The following is an 18,106-nucleotide window of genomic DNA, read 5'->3' as shown; positions in this document are numbered from 1 at the left end:
AAAGCTGATATTGCAACACCAGACCAACACGTGGCATAGCAACAGGATGGAGGTTTAACAGCGTCACCCTCACTAGCAGGAAGCAAAGGAAAAGCAAACAGTGTGCAACGCGGGGTGTAGTCCTGAGCAGCACAGTCTCTAGTGTCAAAACAAAGCCTGTGAAAAGGGGAAGGGAGGACAAAGCGATTGTTTTCCTTCCCCCTTGTTCGCCGCAGCAGGGGCAGCCCCAGCGCCCTCCAGCCCCCCACGCTCAGGGAACCCGCTTGCATTCCTGGTGCAGAAACCCAAAATGAATCCCGCGGGACGCCCCGTGATGACCATCAAAAATCAAGGCACATGTTACAAGTCGTGATGAAGGATTGTTCCTGTGTAGGGTCTCATTTTTTCACCGTACGTTTCTAGTGGCACGTTCCTGGTTTGGCTGGACTCTGAAGCAGCGCTACAAACTCACTGCCGGGAGGTAGCACAGTCGAGGAACGGAAAAGTTGGCAGCAAAGACATCCATGACTTGGCAGCGGTTCCTTCCACAACCTCCTCTGCTCGAACCCCGTATTTACATGTTAACTAGCTGAAATTCACAGTATCACAGTATGTTTGGGATTGGAAGGGACCTCAAAAGATCATCCAGTGCAATCCCCCTGCTGGAGCAGGAACACCTGGGTGAGGTCACACAGGCGACCAGGCAGGTTTTGAATGTCTCCAGGGAAGGAGACTCCACAACCCCCCTGGGCAGCCTGTTCCAGGCTCTGCCACCCTCAATGAGAAGAAGTTTCTTCTCCAATTTAAGTGGAACCTCTTGTGTTCCAGCTTGATCCCATTACTCCTTGTCCTATCATTGTTTGCCACCCAGAAGAGCCTGGCTCCATCCCCATGGCACTCACCCTTTATATATTTATAAACATTAATAAGGTCACCCCTCAGTCTCCTCTTCTCCAAACTAAAGAGACCCAGCTCCCTCAGCCTTTCTTCATAAGGGAGGTGCTCCACTTCTTCTGACTAAACTCTCGCAGAGCTCTTTTTCTGTTAGCGGGAGCCCCGATGAACATGCAGGGGAGGCAGAGGCATGGCCGCAGTGAAGCTGCTGCAGCTGGAGCTCTCAGGGCCTCAGCGGGGAGGCAGCCCCCGCTTTGGGGAGGCTGCCCCTGCTTTGGGGAGGCAGCCCCCGCTTTGGGGAGGCAGCCCCCGCTTTGGGGAGGCAGCCCCCGCTTTGGGGAGGCTGCCCCTGCTTTGGGGAGGCAGCCCCCGCTTTGGGGAGGCAGCCCCTGCTTTGGGGAGGCAGCCCCTGCCGCAGGGTGTTGTCGCAGGGTGAAGCGGCCCGTAAAACAACAGTTCCCCGTTACTCAGGTGTGTCAGCCTCCGTGCCCACCGGGTTTTTGCTGAGCTGGCGCGGGGCAGCCCGGGCTGCACGAGCCTGGGAACCGCACACGTAACCCACCTCTGACTCACCCGCCCTGGAATACACTCCTGCTCACCCGAGGAAGCTGAAAAGGTTTATGGGTTTGGCACAATGTTTGTCTGCCACCTGTTTTTCAAGAACTGCTACTTGGGTGGTGAGTTATGTGCTTATTGTATACATTGGAGATTACAGTAAACTCAGTTTCTTTGGCCTTGAGACAGATTTCAACACTTTCAGCTGCTTCCATCTGAGATCCCAGCAGTTGTTACAGAGTCAAGGTTCCCTCACAGCACCTTCTATTACATCCCCAATTTTAGTTCTTGCTGCTCCTCAGGTATCGGGTAACAAAAACCCCTCCATGAGTCACAGGATGGGAACATAAGAGCATTTACTAAGAGGAAACCAAATAGAAAAATCAGTTTCAATTCACCACACTGCTTAATTGTACTCTTAACCACAAATTGTCTGGAAGCCACATCTTAGCACAACACCTGGGGTGTGGCAACCCAGTAACAACAAGCTGCTTTTGTGGCGTGCTAGCAGATTTACGGCATTCCCCCCAGTGGTATAATAACCTTTTAACTTCAGCTCTCTGAAAATAGGACCTGTAGCAAACATTCAAGCTCCGACTCCACTTTGAGCAGCATTAAAGAGGCAGTATTTTCAGTTGGAGAATGAGTGAAAATCCACCTGGCTGTGGATGCCCCTGTCTGGGCGGAGAGGATGGAGTTTGCAAGGCCGGGGGCCGGTGGCCTCATGTCCTACGTCCCGTTGCCCGTGACAACGTCCCCTCGCTCTGGCGTCTCCTGCAAAGGGAAGGTCACAGGAGAAAAGCAGCGACGTTGTCCAGAGCGTGTCCAGAGCTGGTTCTGAGCTCCCGCGGCCGCAGGGGGCGGCAGGAGCGGCCGCGGCTCCCACCACAGCCCAGCACCCCCCGGGGCCCCTCACCCTGCGGCAGGATCCTCTCCTTCCCAGCGCTCACTGCTCATCTTCTCCTCCAGACACCGCGGCTGACTCAGGTGCAGGCGGCACAGACACTTCAGACAGCGCACGAAGAGGATGAATCCAAACTGAAAACACTCCCAAGGAATTCGAGGGAGTGCAAAAATGATCAAGGTCTTTCACATCACAGAAAAGGCAGAGAGAAGGCATTGTTTCATGAATTACCGCAGAAAATACAGCAACGCGGGTTAAAATACTTTAATTGTTCGTTATAAAATACATATTTACAGGTGAAGGCACTTTGAAACCGTTACAAAATTTTCATATAAACTTTAACTGTTCAGAAAGTCCAAAAATATATTTTCTATAAAAAGGTGAAAAAAATCTGCACTACGTCCAGTTGCAGTACGCTCATTTTTCTAGTGAAAAAACACTACACCTAACAACAATAAGGATTTTAGCACCATCCGTTTCCTACAGTTTCAGAGAACGCAGTGACAGGGTGGTGAGGAGAGACCTGCACGGGATGTTGAATTAAACCCCATGAGCTAAACTCTGCTCAGACAATATTGCTGGGCTGGGGCTGTGCAGCTGCGTGTACGATGCTGCGATTCCCCTCGCAAACAAACACTCTGCCCAGAGCTGCACCAAGATCCCCCACTTCCCCACCGGACCGGAGCACACGCGCTGAACCGATATTTGTGACAGCACTGATGAACAGGACACAAAGGTTGTTCCTCCCGTGCTTTTTATCTCAAGATCTGAAGACAAATAGTAAAAATGGAATAAAATAAGAGGAAGCGAACAGCCGAATCTGCATGAAACCCAGCGCACCGCACGGCCGTCTCCTCACACCGCAGCTCGCTGCAGTTGGGCCTTTCAGAAGTAACACCTTAAAAAAATATATATATTTAAGTAGTTAATGATTCAAAACCAAATGATTGAGTTTGTAAACTTTCTACTCACCGCTGAGTAGGGTCCCTGCACACGTGCACTTTGAGATACGTACTTCCCCGTGGTCGCTGGCCAGGCCCGCTCGCGGGGGCTGCCCGGAGCCAGCACGGCGCTCTCCCGGCCCTGGGACAGCACGTCCCGCAGCACACACCGAACAAACCAAACCGTGCGCTCAACGGCCCCTTGTAACCGTTCAGACTCTTTTTTCAGTTCAACATACACATTAAACTGAAGAATACAGTGCGAGAAGTTTCTCTGTGGCTCTAATCTTAAATGCAATTATGAAATAAGACCAAGCTACTGAATTACAGTAATGAATAAACTTTTGAGCCTACCAAATTCCTCGGCGCTAAAAACTTCATTACAAGAACTGCATGCTGGAATGTACACGTTTCCATTTCCCTTAACAGCTATAAAACCCCATATATATATACAAATACGCCTTATCTGATGGGCTTACATTCAGTGTAGATACTACACAAGAGGCTAAGACCTTCGGGAAAAAATAAAATGAAGAGATACAACTTGTTCAATGGATTTGTGCGTGTGAAGAGCTGTCGGATGGCCGAAGTACCAGCTGGTTTTGAGCTGGAAGCAGCTTGTTCTGGGTACGAGCAGCGTCCAGCGCGGGGCCGTCCCGCTGCGGCTCCCGGCGGCGGAGATGGGACCGGGACCCGCTGAGCGGAGCCTCGGGCTTTATCAGACGCGGGTGCAGTTTTAGTCCCTGCCATTTGTATTTTTGATTATTGACTTTGTTATTGTAAAAGCCGTCTGATCCACCTCGTAACATGCACTTGTAGGGGTTGTGACCAGAGACGGAGCGCGGCACAAATCACAGCGTTCTAAACCGCTCAGCTCTTCCCGAGGCTGAAGGAACAACTCGATCTCCACTCCAGTTACCCCACAGCAAAATAATACATCAAACTCCACATTCTTTTAAAATAAGGCACTTTCAAAGTTTCTTCCCCAAATACCAAAAGCTTGAGGAAATGTCACTGGCTTCACTCATTTCCTTGTTATTCCTGTTATGAAAATAAAACCAGTATTACGAGAAGCTGAGTGACACTCAGAACTCATGATGCTCTAAATTAGGCTCAAGAACATCCAATATGGCTTTCTACAGGTCACTGTTTTGCTAAAAAAGCTCAAACAGAGTAACCTGTAACACAGCAAGGCCTTTGGGAACACGGATCATCACCACTTCTCATCCTCCGGCATTTACTACTTGGCCCTTGCTTTCTGCGTCCTCAGGTGAGAGTTGTTAGAGAATCTTGGCAGTTGTCTGTAAAAGCAAGAAATAAATAGCACAACAGTTGCATCCAACTCCAGAGCTTTTAGACCCCACAGAAACCCAGCGGTTTTAATGATTTGCTCTTTCGCTGACAACATCCTGGAGACGTTTAAGTAGAACATCATCATTTTCCTGGCAGAGTCGCTTTGTAGGGGATTCAGTGTCACTATCAATCGTTATTGCTCGTTTCTTACTCCTTTGTTCACCTTGTTTGATCATGTTGTTGATGTCCTTCAAACTCTGCAATCAAGACAAAAATGAGTTACTACATTGAGTAACTCATAACAAATGAATCACAGAATCACAGAATGGACTGGGTCGGAAAAGACCTCAGAGATCATCCAGTCCAACCCTTGGTCCAACTCCAGTCCGTTTACTAGATCATGGCACTAAGTGCCGTGGCCAATCTCAGTTTAAAAACCTCCAGGGCCGGTGAGTCCAGCACCTCCCTGGGCAGCCATTCCAATGCCTGACCACCCTCTCTGTAAAGAATTTCTTTCTAATATCCAGCCTAAATTTCCCCTGGCAGAGTTGAAGCCCATGCCCCCTTGTCCTATTGCTGATGCCTGGGAGAAGAGCCCAATCCCCACCTGGCTAGAACTGCCCTTCAGGTAGTTCTAGAGAGTGCTGAGCTCAGCTCTAAGCCTCCTCTTCTCCAGACTAAACAAGCCCAGCTCCCTCAGCCTCTCCCCATAGGGCTTGTGTTCAAGTCCCTTCCCCAGTCTTGTTGCTCTTCTCTGGACCCGCTCCAGCACTTCAATCTCTTTCCTGAGCTGAGGGGCCCAGAACTGAACACAACACTCCAGGTGTGGCCTCCCCAATGCAGAGCACAGGGGAAGGGTCACTGCCCTTGGCCTGCTGACCACGCTGGTTTGGATACAGGACAGGGCACCATTGGCCTTCTTGGCCACCTGGGCACACTGGTGGCTCATGTTGAGCTTCCTGTCCATTAGTCCCCCAGGTCCCTTTCTGTCTGACTGCTCTCCAGCCACTCTGTGCCAGCCTGGAGCGCTGCAGGGGGTTGTTGTGGCCAAAGTGCAGCACCCGGCACTTGGCCTTGTTGAACTTCATCCCATTGGAATCAGCCCATTTTTCCAGTCTGTCCAGATCCCTCTGCAGAGCCCTCCTGCCTTCCAGCAGGTCCACACTCCCTCCCAACTTGGTGTCAACAGCAAATTTGCTGATGATGGTCTCAATCCCCTCATCTAAATCACCAATAAAGATGTTAAACAGGACTGGACCCAACACTGACCCCTGGGGAACACCACTAGTAATGAAGAACTCCATTTCAAACTCGCTTTGGTTTTCCATTGTTTGAGAACAAAAGGTTATTCTGAACCTCTTTGCTTAGTGAGTGATGGATTCTACATGAAGAATTCCACTCTTCACCGCAAACCGAAAGACTAGTTCAACGAAACCTCAGTGCATCAGAACACATCCTAATGAGATTAATTAACCCTATCTCAAACGGACCCTCTCAACCCTTCTGCTCCCTACCTTGGAAGGGCTCCCGCTGAATTTGTACATGAGCGCGGAGCGGGGCGTCAGGCAGGCGCCGTTCTTGTGGGGCGACACGTAGAGCGAGTGCTGCTGCGAGATGCGCCGCGGAGACCCCGCCTGCTGCCGGATGTGCGGGAACGGGGACAAGGGGGGCGCGTCCGCCTGCAGCGGGGACACATCGGGACGGGAGCCCCATCAGAGGGAGTCTAAGAGCAGTGACTTCACAGAAGGAAACATTAATACATGTCCGGGTTTGCTTTAGAAGATTTAGTCCCGTAACAGTAAACAGATCAAGTATCCACCAAACAACAGCAAATTTACTTCCCAGGAGTGTTATACAGATGCTATGCGGGCATTTGGTGTTGCATTGATATAAAGGAAACAAACTGGGGTTGTGAAGTGAACTGCATCAGCTTTTGTCCTTTTAAAGTCTGTTAAAGCGAGTCCTCACACCATTACCTACAAATGTTTGACTTCTGTAACCACAGCAGGTGAATAACAGAACAAAACTATTGACATAGGTTTAGTGGTCAGGAAAAACAACGCTGTGTCGCTAGAGCAAAATTCCCAAATACTTTACTTACTACGTGATCCTGGTTTGTGACATCGTACTTCAGGGCAAACGATTTTACTCTTGCTACATAGACTGCGTTGTAAAATTTAATCAGATCTCCTCTCTCCTCTGTTTCCGACTCACTGGAGCTCTCTGCTGCGGATCGTCCGGAGGAACCGCCGCTTTCCACAGGTGCCTCTAACAGTAAGAGAGAGCTTCAGATTTCACACGGTTTCAGCAAACCAGGCGCTTCAGATTCAAACTTAAACACCTGACTGACAGGAACCGTGAACTGACCAGTTAATGAGATGAATTAAAGAACTGCGCGTCAGACAGGAGCAGGGTGTGCTGCGGGTGGTCATGAACACCAGGAGGAGCTACAAATCGCTGGAGCAATCAATGGATTATGGCTAAACATAAATCTTTATTCCAAACCTGGAAATAGCTGTAGCAAAAAAACCTGTAGTGCATTTGCCCCCTCTTTCCACGCTTATTTTGGGCAGTGGTGACAAAGCCATTTGTTGCTCTGAAAACTCATTTCAAACAGCCTCACAAGCCGCAGCGTTTCGCTTCTGTGCAAGTTGCTGTGATCAGCTGGCAGAGAACAGCGTCGTGCTCAACCCCCGGCTGCTGCAAGGAACCCGCGACACCATTTCTTCTGGCATAGCAGGAAACGGCTGCTCGGTGGAAATAACTGCAGCTACACAGCAGGATATTTCTGTTCATGTTCTCTCTCCCCTCGTTAAGCCGGATCGGTATCAAATACAACCCCCTGCGTTCCACGCTCTGCCCTGTTCAGTGCCCGGCAACGCGGGGCAGCACACAGTGAAGCCTCTTGCAACCAGCGCACAGACAAACAGCAAACGCTTCGGCCTGTCAGGGTCGCTGCCCAGCGCGCCCGCCCCGTGTCACAACACCAGCAGACGCTCCTGTCGCTGCCGTCGGGAGAGCGGGCGTTAATACCACATAAGGGAGACACGAGTCGATTAACTGGGGAAAAAGTCTGTCAGGAAAAGCAGCTGAAGAACTTGGTAACCAAGGACCTTTGTTTGACACAATACCCCAGCCCAGCGCGGCTTCAGATGGTCCATGACATCCGAGAATTGTGGAGCTGCTGGACAGGATGCTGAACCTGCAGACCAGCACCTTCCTCACAAAAAGCGTTTTAAAACGTGGCTGTAATGCTCATTCGAGTTGTTGAATCCCACCCGCAGGGGAATGACCATGTGGAACAGTCTCCTAATTCCTGCGTGTGCCCGGGCTGCAGATCGGCTCTGCTCTGTTCACACGGGGGCTTGTGCTCTCAGCCTCCTGACACGTCACTAAAAACGGGCACGGCACGATTTTCACGCTTTTCTCCAATATTACTCTTGTCCCTTTTCTCCTCTGCCCCATAGCAAAGAAAACAACTATTTAAAAGAAACCTGAATACAAGAAACTGGTGGTCTTAGAGACTCGCCATTTTTATTTTCTGAAACAAGTTCTCCCTATTTAAACCTTCAGGATTGGTGATATGAAGAAAAAACCTGTCACACTATTGCAGGTGCTGCCCATCTCTCCTGGTTAACCAGTGCTGCTGCCCATCTCTCCTGGTTAACCAGTGCTGCTGTCCAAGAACTACAATATCACTCATGCTAAGGAAACATTTCAACCTTGAGTAACCTCATTTAAGGAAACAAAATTAAACTCTTTTTTCAGCCAGTTAAGCTGTTTTCCATATCTAACACACAGGATGGCTACTGGCTGCTTTTTTAGTAATACATTTGATTTTCTTTAATGCATTAAAAATGGTAAAACTTGCTTCACTTCTCCTTATTCCTTGACAGTTCACGTCTTCAAATCCCACAAGAACACTGTTAAAGCAGCGGGTGACTCTGCCATACGTACCTTCTCTCATCTCCACATCTTGCTTTGCATTTTTGTCCAGCTGGGCATCGGCAGAAACATTTCTCAACAAGACACTCCTGTAAACCTACCGGGGAAAATACTCTTGTCAAGGAAAAGTTAGAAGAGTAGATGAAATCCATCTGAATGAGAATGAATATAACCCTGAAGAGGATTTGACTTTCCTTGATCAGCGTAAACACCTGAAAAGCCGCGTCTGTCAGAGGTGACGGAAAGGAAGGGCAATGCTGTTTACTCACGTGGCTGTTGGCTTGTGGCTGATTTCTGTAACTTTTCATTATGTCCTGAAATGTTCTTTCCTCTTTGGTCACCTGGAAAAGAAAAGGCTGTTGATGACCAAGTACAAGCAGCACATGTCCAACCTATTCAATTCGCTTCCCTCTATCCAGCTTTTTAATGAATATTACTAGGAATACATAATTTTAAAACCTAGTTCTGGTGATGCAAGTATGAACAAAGGAGCATTTTTCTTGGTCTGGCATTCTGTTTCTTGGCTACTAAAGCTTTTTGTTGCTTGTGATGCTGAGGAGTTATTCGTCTTCCACCTTTTCTTCTAGTGACACCAAAAATTAAAGGAGGAAAATATTAAGTCAAAAATGTATTTGTAAACTCGAAAACTGGATCCTTTAACTTTTCTGAACAGAAAGTGAATAAATCCTGAACAAAATACTAGGCAGGTATATATACACATGCAATTTGGTGTTTTTTTTCATACTTCAAAATATCTCATTTGTTAAAGGACTTTGTTTTCCAGCCATGCATCTGTAATTTTTATAGCAGATAAGCAACAACTTTGGTAGTAGGAGCCAGGAGAGAAGATGATTGTGTCTGGCTGAGCTGCCGGGTCTCACGCCGCACCGGGGACGGCACTGCCTTAAAAACAACGCAAAGCACAAAACCACAGCACGGACAACCGACAGACCTCATGGTAAAATACACAGCGCTGACTACTCGATGGTTTTGCTTTTCTACACCTCTCAGTATCGATGGCAAACGAGCCTGAGCTCTGCTACAGTTATTAAGAGCACAGGTAATCCCAGCTGGAACAGCAGTTTCCCTCCACAGCTCGTGCTCCTCTTCCTCTCCTTCCTCCCCAAGGAAAGCTCATCCATCCCCAGTGCTCGAGGGAGCCCGGGCTCAGCTTTGCTCTCCTGAATTCGGTTCTGAATCAGACTCCATGGCCATTGCAACCACCAGCTCTCAACTTTGAGCAAAACCAATATTCCACTTTCATAATTCAACTTAACACCTTAAATCAATGCTGGCAAGTCGAATAAGAAATACAAGTAACAGCTCGATTCCTCAGCCTGAATCTTCAAAAGCTGAGAGGGTTTTTGTGGACTAGAAAGTTTCCCTCTATACACAGGGCTGTGAGCTCCTGCAGATTGTTGCACCTGCATAATTCTGTGATTGTAGTTCATGGAGATGAGGAACAGGATAGAAAACAGAGATACGGGGCAATGAGAGCACGCACAGCTTGGGCTACGCTGAGCAGGGCTCATCGGGAATGCATTCGGGAAGAGAAGAGAAATCCCCTTTTCACCTTGTTGATAGGGAGTTTTAAGATTATGCAAAAAAAGGAAGAAACATACTGGGATTTCATCCACTCCTTGGACAGACTTTTCCCTTCCCTCCAGCAATATGACGTGAATAAAGCAATCAAACTGTAAACTGTGAGCACAATTTATGTTTTCAATGGACATAAAATTCCCTGAACTCCTTAAAACTACCCATTACCTTTGCCATGATATAAAAGGCGCAGAGGAGGAGCTGGTCCAAATGCCTGTCCTTCATTAGATCGGCACAGTGAACCAGCGTGAATTCAAAGCACGTCCATATCTTCCTGCGCAAGTCATTGGAAACGTCCAGTTTCAAGCACAGGTCACGCAGGCGCACGCTGGCCAGATGATAGACCTGCAAGGAAGAGACACACGGTAAAGACTCAAGCCAACACCAACCAACACAGCAATGCCAACCAACCAACCAACCAGCCAACGCCAACCAACCAACCAACCAGCCAACGCCAACCAACCAACCAACCAGCCAACGCCAACCAACCAACCAACCAGCCAACGCCAACCAACCAACCAACCAGCCAACGCCAACCAACCAACCAACCAGCCAACGCCAACCAACCAACCAGCCAACGCCAACCAACCAACTCAGCAACGCCAACCAACCAACCCAGCAACGCCAACCAACCAACCCAGCAACGCCAACCAACCAACCCAGCAACGCCAACCAACCAACCCAGCAACGCCAACCAACCAACCCAGCAACGCCAACCAACCAACCCAGCAACGCCAACCAACCAACCCAGCAACGCCAACCAACCAACCCAGCAACGCCAACCAACCAACCCAGCAACGCCAACCAACCAACCAGCCAACGCCAACCAACCAACCAACGCCAACGCCAACCAACCAACCAACGCCAACCAACCAACCAACGCCAACGCCAACCAACCAACCAACGCCAACGCCAACCAACCAACCAACGCCAACGCCAACCAACCAACGCCAACCAACCAACCAACGCCAACGCCAACCAACCAGCCAACGCCAACCAACCAACCAGCCAACGCCAACCAACCAACCAGCCAACGCCAACCAACCAACCAGCCAACGCCAACCAACCAACCAGCCAACGCCAACCAACCAACCAGCCAACGCCAACCAACCAACCAGCCAACGCCAACCAACCAACCAGCCAACGCCAACCAACCAACCAGCCAACGCCAACCAACCAACACAGCAACACCAACCAACCAACACAGCAACACCAACCAACCAACACAGCAACACCAACCAACCAACACAGCAACACCAACCAACCAACACAGCAACACCAACCAACCAACACAGCAACACCAACCACTTTTGTTTTGCAAAAACAAAAGTCCTCCAAGTAGAGCTATTCTAGAGTTGAATAGTTCATTTCTGCCCTAGACAATGTCTTCAATGTCTAAGCTGTCAACTCCATTTAGCTGTTGGGTTTTCAATGCTTATAGAACATCCCATTAAAAACTTTGTCACTATAGCTTCTATACCATATCACACACTCACTAGAATGGAACTCTTCCAACAAGCAAAAAAGAAGGGACGTACTTTAATTATGATTAAGTATAATCTCAGATTAGCAACCTGATGGATGTTTTTCCTTTTTGATTACCAAAAATCTGTCTCAAAACCTGAAATAAATGGAAGAAGGCCGATGGTGCACTTGACAGTTATTTCACAAGTTCTAGCTTCACGGAGAGTAATTAGGGACACTCTTAACGCTGGAAAGCAGAAAGGGTTAATTTCATTTTCACTTACTCTACGCAACAGAAACAGGAAAGTAGGGGAAAATTATGATTTTCAATATAACTGTAAAGAGACGGTAAAAATCTCAAGACAAATGTAAGTGAGGATTTTAGTTCTTCATGACTTAGAGGAATATGTTGCCTACCGCATGGTTTGCCAAACACAGGGCTACAGCTGAAGTGAGAATAAAGCTCCCAAACCGCAGCCCGAGTTCGCGCCCGGCAGCCGGTTCATCGGCTCTTAACCCGCGCTCATGGACACACCAGAACCACCGAAGTTAAGGAACCACCAGTTCAGACGCAGGATGTGGGTACAAGTGTTGCCAGGAGTTAGTGTCCGTATTAAGATTAACTTTAAAGACCATTCAATGTAGAATTCTCTAGGTTTACAATAAAGATAGCCTGAAAGGGGAAAATCTCTGAAAATAACTTCTTGAGTAAGAAAATAATGGCAAAAAGATCTTTCAATATTTTGAGAGATTAATTTAGGCATTTAGGCAAGTTACGGCTGCCTCCTCCAGAGCCCCCTCACACGTTCCACGTTGGAAATGAAAGCACCCAGAAACAAGTAATTGGAAGTTTCTCTGAAGCACATGCAAGTTCTTAACTTATTTCTGGAATCCCTCAATATTTCAAGAAGTTCCTTCTTTCTAGAAACTTCTAAACAGCGTGTTATGCGCCAGTGCTTTCTGAGGCCCCGTCCCAGCAGGGTCAGCACTGCTGGGCAGACCTCAGGAAACTGCAGACGCGAATCTCCAGCTGCAGGACCCCAGACAGTGCAGTTTGGATGAGCAAGACACAGGAGAATCAGCTCATTTCTGAGATGTCCAAGCCTTGCAAATGTGGGAAGCAGTAAAAATAGACAAGAGAAGGAAAAACTACCAATATTTCTTAGGTAGTTATTTACACGGTGTTTCAAAAAGATCGACCCAATTTGAAATGAAACTCTTAGCACTGCAAAGGGCACGGCACGGAGTTCCAAACAATTCCCGCTAAATGGCTCTCCCAGGCTCAGGCATTCGCAGGATGGTCACCCTGCAATAGGTTTGAAACTGGGCCCACCTTTTGAAACACCCTGTATAGAAGCTGCTGATTAGAAGAAAATAAACATGAAATATCTCATGGGGAGAGGAAGGTGGAAAATTGGATTCTCTGCAACACTTAACAGTCTTTCCCCTTCTCCTCCCAGGTATGTAAGAACCGCTCACGCCAAATGAAAGGTCTGTGAAGACTGACAGGTCAGGAAAACTGCACAGGAGGCAAATTTCAGCATGGCCTGAGTTGCCAGGAAAGACACTTACCTTTCTGTAGAACAGTGCCAGGGATCCCGTTCTCCTTGGCTTGCCTGCTGCTGACAGGTGCAGTTCTGGTGCCTGGTTCACCTGCGCCTCCACCTTACAGGGCTGACCGAAGTTCATGGAGATGGGGATCAGTGTGATCCCCCCCATGTCACTGGCAATACCTGGAGACCACATACACATCCAGAAATGAACCCTTTGCTCTCCTCAAGCTGCAGAGTTAAAGTGCAAATCAAATTCATCCACAAATGTTTCATGCTAAAGACATCTCATCCTTCTGCACTGGATGCTAAAAAGACTTTGTCCCTCAGAGTCTTCAGGAATGATTAAAAACTACATTTCCAGTAATGCTTAAAAGAAGAACACGAATGGGAACGAGCATTTCTAAGACTATCTGAAAGTACAACGTCTACAAGAAATCCCCATTTCTGCAGCCAGTGTTCTGCTCTTTTGGGGGAGGTTGGCATTATCTATTATTTTTCCATTGTTTGCAAACCTGGCAGCACATTGCATATAGCTCTCCTTACTTCCCTCAGAAGTCAAATTCTCTTGCTGAATATCTCCTTGAACATGAGAAGTGGAGATATTTTTCTTTCCATCTTTATCTATAGACCCGGATTTTAAATGTAAAAAGCCTACAGAACTCATCACGTGTCATTTTCAGAAATACTCAAGCATCGCTCAACTTAAAAAACCCAAAACTCTCCCACTAGTTTGCTAACGTTAACACGGAGCCCTTATCCAGCAACTCCAGAGCATTTTAAGATTATAACAGACCAAAGTTCAGACAAGCCGTAGTAAATTGTCATTGGAGCCAAGAATCGCTTAACCTGTGGTGAGGTGTAACTGGAAGACACCAGAACTCCACAACTCTGTTTGCAAGGAGGAATCCTCAGGATGCTTGTCAGACACCAGGTGTCTCCATGGAAGGAGACAGCTGTAAACTTAAGCTTTTTTGGTTTTTGGATAAAGTGATACCTGTTCTCTTAAAAAAGGAAGAGCAATACATGTTCACGATGCATGGTTGGCCTAAGCATATCCTAAGAGGCAAGCAAAACACCTAGTAGAGAAGAAAGATGGGAGGAATTCGTACCATGCAGCGGGATAGTGACCTTCTGTCCCATTTTTCCTGGTACCGTAGCTGTTGTCATGGTCAGTACTGTCTGGCCAGGAGAAACGGACACATTTTCAGCAGCGATGCTTGATGCTGGAGAAATTGTCAACTTCGTTCCTTCAGTTAGGAGTTTTTCCATCTGCATTTCCTTGGGGCTGTCGTCCCCAAAGAGCCTCCTCTTCGCACTTCCAGCGGTAGGAGAACTGTAGCGCTCGTGAACGGAGATGGGTGACAACGGCTGCACGTCTAGTGTGCAAAGGAGAAAACACCCAAACCTTCAGAGGAGCAGCTTAATAGACTATAATCCCCAGGCAGGGAAAAGGCTACTGCCAGACTACAAAACAGAGAACAAGAAACCACTTCTAGTTAAGAACTAATCTCACTGTTCACTGCTCCTGGACAAGATGAACAAGCCCTCTAGTCTGTCTCCTTTTATTCTGTGCTCATCCCAGACAGCTCAGTTTCACAACCAGGTACCACGTTGAAGACAAGTGTAACCAATCTGATTTGCAGAGACTGAGGAACACGCAGGATTACAGATACTTACTCCAGTCTGCTTAGTGGATCAATGATATCTGCAAGTGCAGTTCCTCTGAACACAATCCTCCACAGGAGCACCGACCACACGCCCTGGATGTGGTGTCTTCGGTACATTCTGGCTTTGACGTGCCCAGAAACCTTCTGGGTAAGCAGCCAGCTGAGCCTGACTGGAGATCGATGTTCTAACTCCACCAGGATGGTTTTCTTGGTACCAGGGGCAAACAAACATTTCCGACCCCCACCACTTTCCATCTGAAGTTCAGAGGAGCACTTGGTACCAGATTCTCACACACAGGAAAAGGTCTCACTCAGCTCTATTTACATGTAAGACACCATCTGGCAGTTGCTTTCCTTCCCCTCAAACAACTAACCGTAACACGTACAGCAACTGCTTACACATCTCCTTCCTAATGAGTATTTCAAACACAAAACCCAAACAGTCTTGTAATGCAATTTGTCAGACAAACACAAAAGGGGACAATACCACACCACCAACAGTCCATAGCACACCAAAGAACCTATGGATGATTGTTCAGGGTACAAGGAAAGCAGCAATTCCTAACTAGGGACCCAGTGCTGCTGCTGCCTCTTCAGCCTCCTGTCAAGAGACAGTCCTGTGTGACACCTGGGAACCCGCAAAGAGCAAAGCTGTTCTTAGAGGAAAGAATACCGCAAAGCATTGTCCTCCCTCCTGCAAAAAAGAGCAGTTCTCTAGGAAGAAGGAATAAATGCAGCTCTGTCATTCCTTTTAAAAAAAAGTCACCTAAAATCCATTCAAACTCACTGAAGAAAAAAACCAAACCAAAACACAACCACGCAGCTGGAAACAGCAAAGGACAGTAAGCCATCAGCCCACCCGAGAGTGAAGGTAACTCTTGAATCAAAAGAGCAGCAAGACCTGCTCCAGATCAGAAGGGAAGCACTGTCCCCAGCGTCTGCTGGCCAGTACAACTCAGCAATGGTTTGATCAGATGTATCTTGACTTTCCCTTGATCAAAGAAAAGGCTTCACAATTCAGAATGCTTAATTATGATTCAAGATTGCTTTTTGCAATTATATTTAAGGAGTCTAAACCCCCTCTCCCTAAATTCACACATTCAAATAACAGAATCACAGATCAACTGGGTTGGAAAAGACCTCAGAGATCATCCAGTCCAACCCTTGGTCCAACTCCAGTCCATTGACTAGATCATGGCACTAAGTGCCATGGCCAATCTCAGTTCAAAAACCTCCAGGGCTGGTGAGTCCAGCACCTCCCTGGGCAGCCATTCCAATGCCTGACCACTCTCTCTGCACAGAATTGCTTTCTAATCTCCAGCCTAAATTTCCCCTGGCAGAGTTGAAGCCCATGCCCCCTTGTCCTATTGCTGATGCCTGGGAGAAGAGACCAACCCCCACCTGGCTAGAACTGCCCTTCAGGTAGTTCTAGAGAGTGCTGAGCTCAGCTCTAAGCCTCCTCTTCTCCAGACTAAACAAGCCCAGCTCCCTCAGCCTCTCCCCATAGGGCTTGTGTTCAAGTCCCTTCCCCAGTCTTGTTGCTCTTCTCTGGACCCGCTCCAGCACTTCAATCTCTTTCCTGAGCTGAGGGGCCCAGAACTGAACACAATACTCCAGGTGTGGCCTCCCCAATGCAGAGCACAGGGGAAGGGTCACTGCCCTTGTCCTGCTGACCACGCTGGTTTGGATACAGGCCAGGACACCACTGGCCGCCTTGGCCACCTGGGCACACTGTTTCACATCAGAAACCTTGAACTTACCCCGCCTTAAACTCCCACCGAGATCTGTCCGAACCTCTTTTACTCGAGGATGAATTATAGGAGATATTGGCATCATAGGCAAATGCCCAAGCCCAACTCCTCCATTGCTTGCTTCAAAATTACTGGGAAATATCACCTGAGAAATAAGAAATGTCAGTTAAGTTAAGAAATTGATTTCCCTTCTTTGGGGAAGAAATAGATTTCCCTTCTTTCCCTTCTATTAATAGATTTTTTCCTGCAAAAATTGTCTCACTTGAACCGTTTTCTGTACAAAACAACAGTAAGAAAAAGAGCATTGATTTCCTAATAGAAGGAAAATAGGTAACATACTTCTTCACAGGTTGGCACCTTGTTTTCCGAGGCCTGGAGCGCGCTCCAGAGGGCCGAGTCCCGCGTCCAGGCGAGACTCTCGAGAATTTGTTCCTCGATGCTGTTGAGGTGCTTCACCATGTCCCTGGAGAGTCCTTCCTCAGACCGAATCAGGACTTCAATTACCTAACGGCAACAAGAGACACAACCACAAGCAAAGTCGTATCGCTCATGCTTGACACTATCAAATCACTATTTGTTTCAAGGTCCTGTTCAACACTTCAACATAGAATGCTCCAGCCTGCCTGCATCTTCATCTTCCCAAACCCTCTTCTGATCCTTCTCTTTTTTAATCTCCTTTCCTAAAGCAACCCCAGAGTTGGAAAGGACAGCAGACGGCCCAGCCATGCACAACAACAGACGCCCACGTTTGGTTTTGGTGTTTTTTGGTTTGTTTAAGGCCGTCTCTCACCATCGCTAAGCACGCACCCAGCGGGAGCCCTGAGCACGCAGGCCGGCACTCGAGCTTTCCTTCCTCTCAGACAAGCCCATAATGAAAAGGGCTGAAAGCCACTGGTTTAAAGTTTCATTTAAGAAAAGGTTTGAACCCTTAACATGTGCAAACTGGGGTAGAAAAGGGTTGAAGGAGCCTTGAAATATCGCACTCCACCCCTATACTCCAATGTAAGATCTACTTTATTTCTGTTATTTCTGACAGCGGAACATTCAGCCTGTTCTTCTAAAGCTCCAGAGATGGAAATGCCATAAAACTACTCTGAAGGATTTACTGATACATTTCCTTATTTATACTACAGAAACTAAGCACAGAGAGTTACAAATGGTACAAGTGGAATAATAAATATTGTGTCTCTCGGGTGGAGTCTCTGAGATGGCAATTTTTTGCAAGTAAGAGTGCCGCAAAAATGTACACGGAAAGCAGAGAAGATTCAGTCGCGTGTAAATCTGTTGTACAAGCTGGAGCTGCAGCAGCGCACCTGGTATTGCTGTAGCCGACCAACACCAACATTGACAGATTTGTTTCAGTTTCACTCCTGCCCTACATCTGAGGATTAAAGAAGGGAGAGCAGAATATAAACAGCTTTCCCAGAGGGTTAAATTGTTTTGGCTGTTACCATCTGAACAGAACTGCTTTTAATTTATTCAGGACTCAGTGCACTAAGCTGTTTGGCGTCTGGTGAAAACAGGAGGTATACGGGTTGATAATAAAAGGATCAAACAAGTC

At 47.7% G+C, this 18,106-nt stretch overlaps 1 protein-coding gene across 5 annotated transcripts in view; it reads right to left on the bottom strand.

Moving 5' to 3' along the window:
• Positions 1 to 2,581: 2,581 nt before the first annotated feature.
• The window catches only part of RBL1 (RB transcriptional corepressor like 1), a 31,102-nt gene continuing 15,577 nt past the window's right edge, over positions 2,582 to 18,106 (bottom strand). For 2 of the 5 annotated variants that reach the window (XM_082065535.1, XM_082065537.1), the window contains 10 exons: positions 16,885 to 17,049; positions 16,555 to 16,690; positions 14,237 to 14,503; positions 13,147 to 13,307; positions 10,279 to 10,455; positions 8,781 to 8,852; positions 8,524 to 8,608; positions 6,668 to 6,834; positions 6,081 to 6,245; positions 2,582 to 4,823 (listed from right to left, as the gene is read on the bottom strand). In XM_082065535.1, coding sequence (XP_081921661.1) covers positions 4,653 to 4,823; positions 6,081 to 6,245; positions 6,668 to 6,834; positions 8,524 to 8,608; positions 8,781 to 8,852; positions 10,279 to 10,455; positions 13,147 to 13,307; positions 14,237 to 14,503; positions 16,555 to 16,690; positions 16,885 to 17,049 — 1,566 coding nt within the window. In that variant the 3' untranslated portion in view covers positions 2,582 to 4,652. The remainder of the gene's footprint in view (positions 4,824 to 6,080; positions 6,246 to 6,667; positions 6,835 to 8,523; positions 8,609 to 8,780; positions 8,853 to 10,278; positions 10,456 to 13,146; positions 13,308 to 14,236; positions 14,504 to 16,554; positions 16,691 to 16,884; positions 17,050 to 18,106) is intronic. The other 3 variants (XR_014185415.1, XM_082065536.1, XM_082065538.1) reach the window with 3 other exon arrangements.

The sequence above is a fragment of the Streptopelia decaocto genome (genome assembly GCF_964273445.1).
Source record: "Streptopelia decaocto genome assembly, chromosome: 14".
In the NCBI taxonomy this organism is placed as follows: Eukaryota; Metazoa; Chordata; class Aves; order Columbiformes; family Columbidae; genus Streptopelia; species Streptopelia decaocto.
This window is presented reverse-complemented; position numbering and strand designations above follow the sequence as displayed.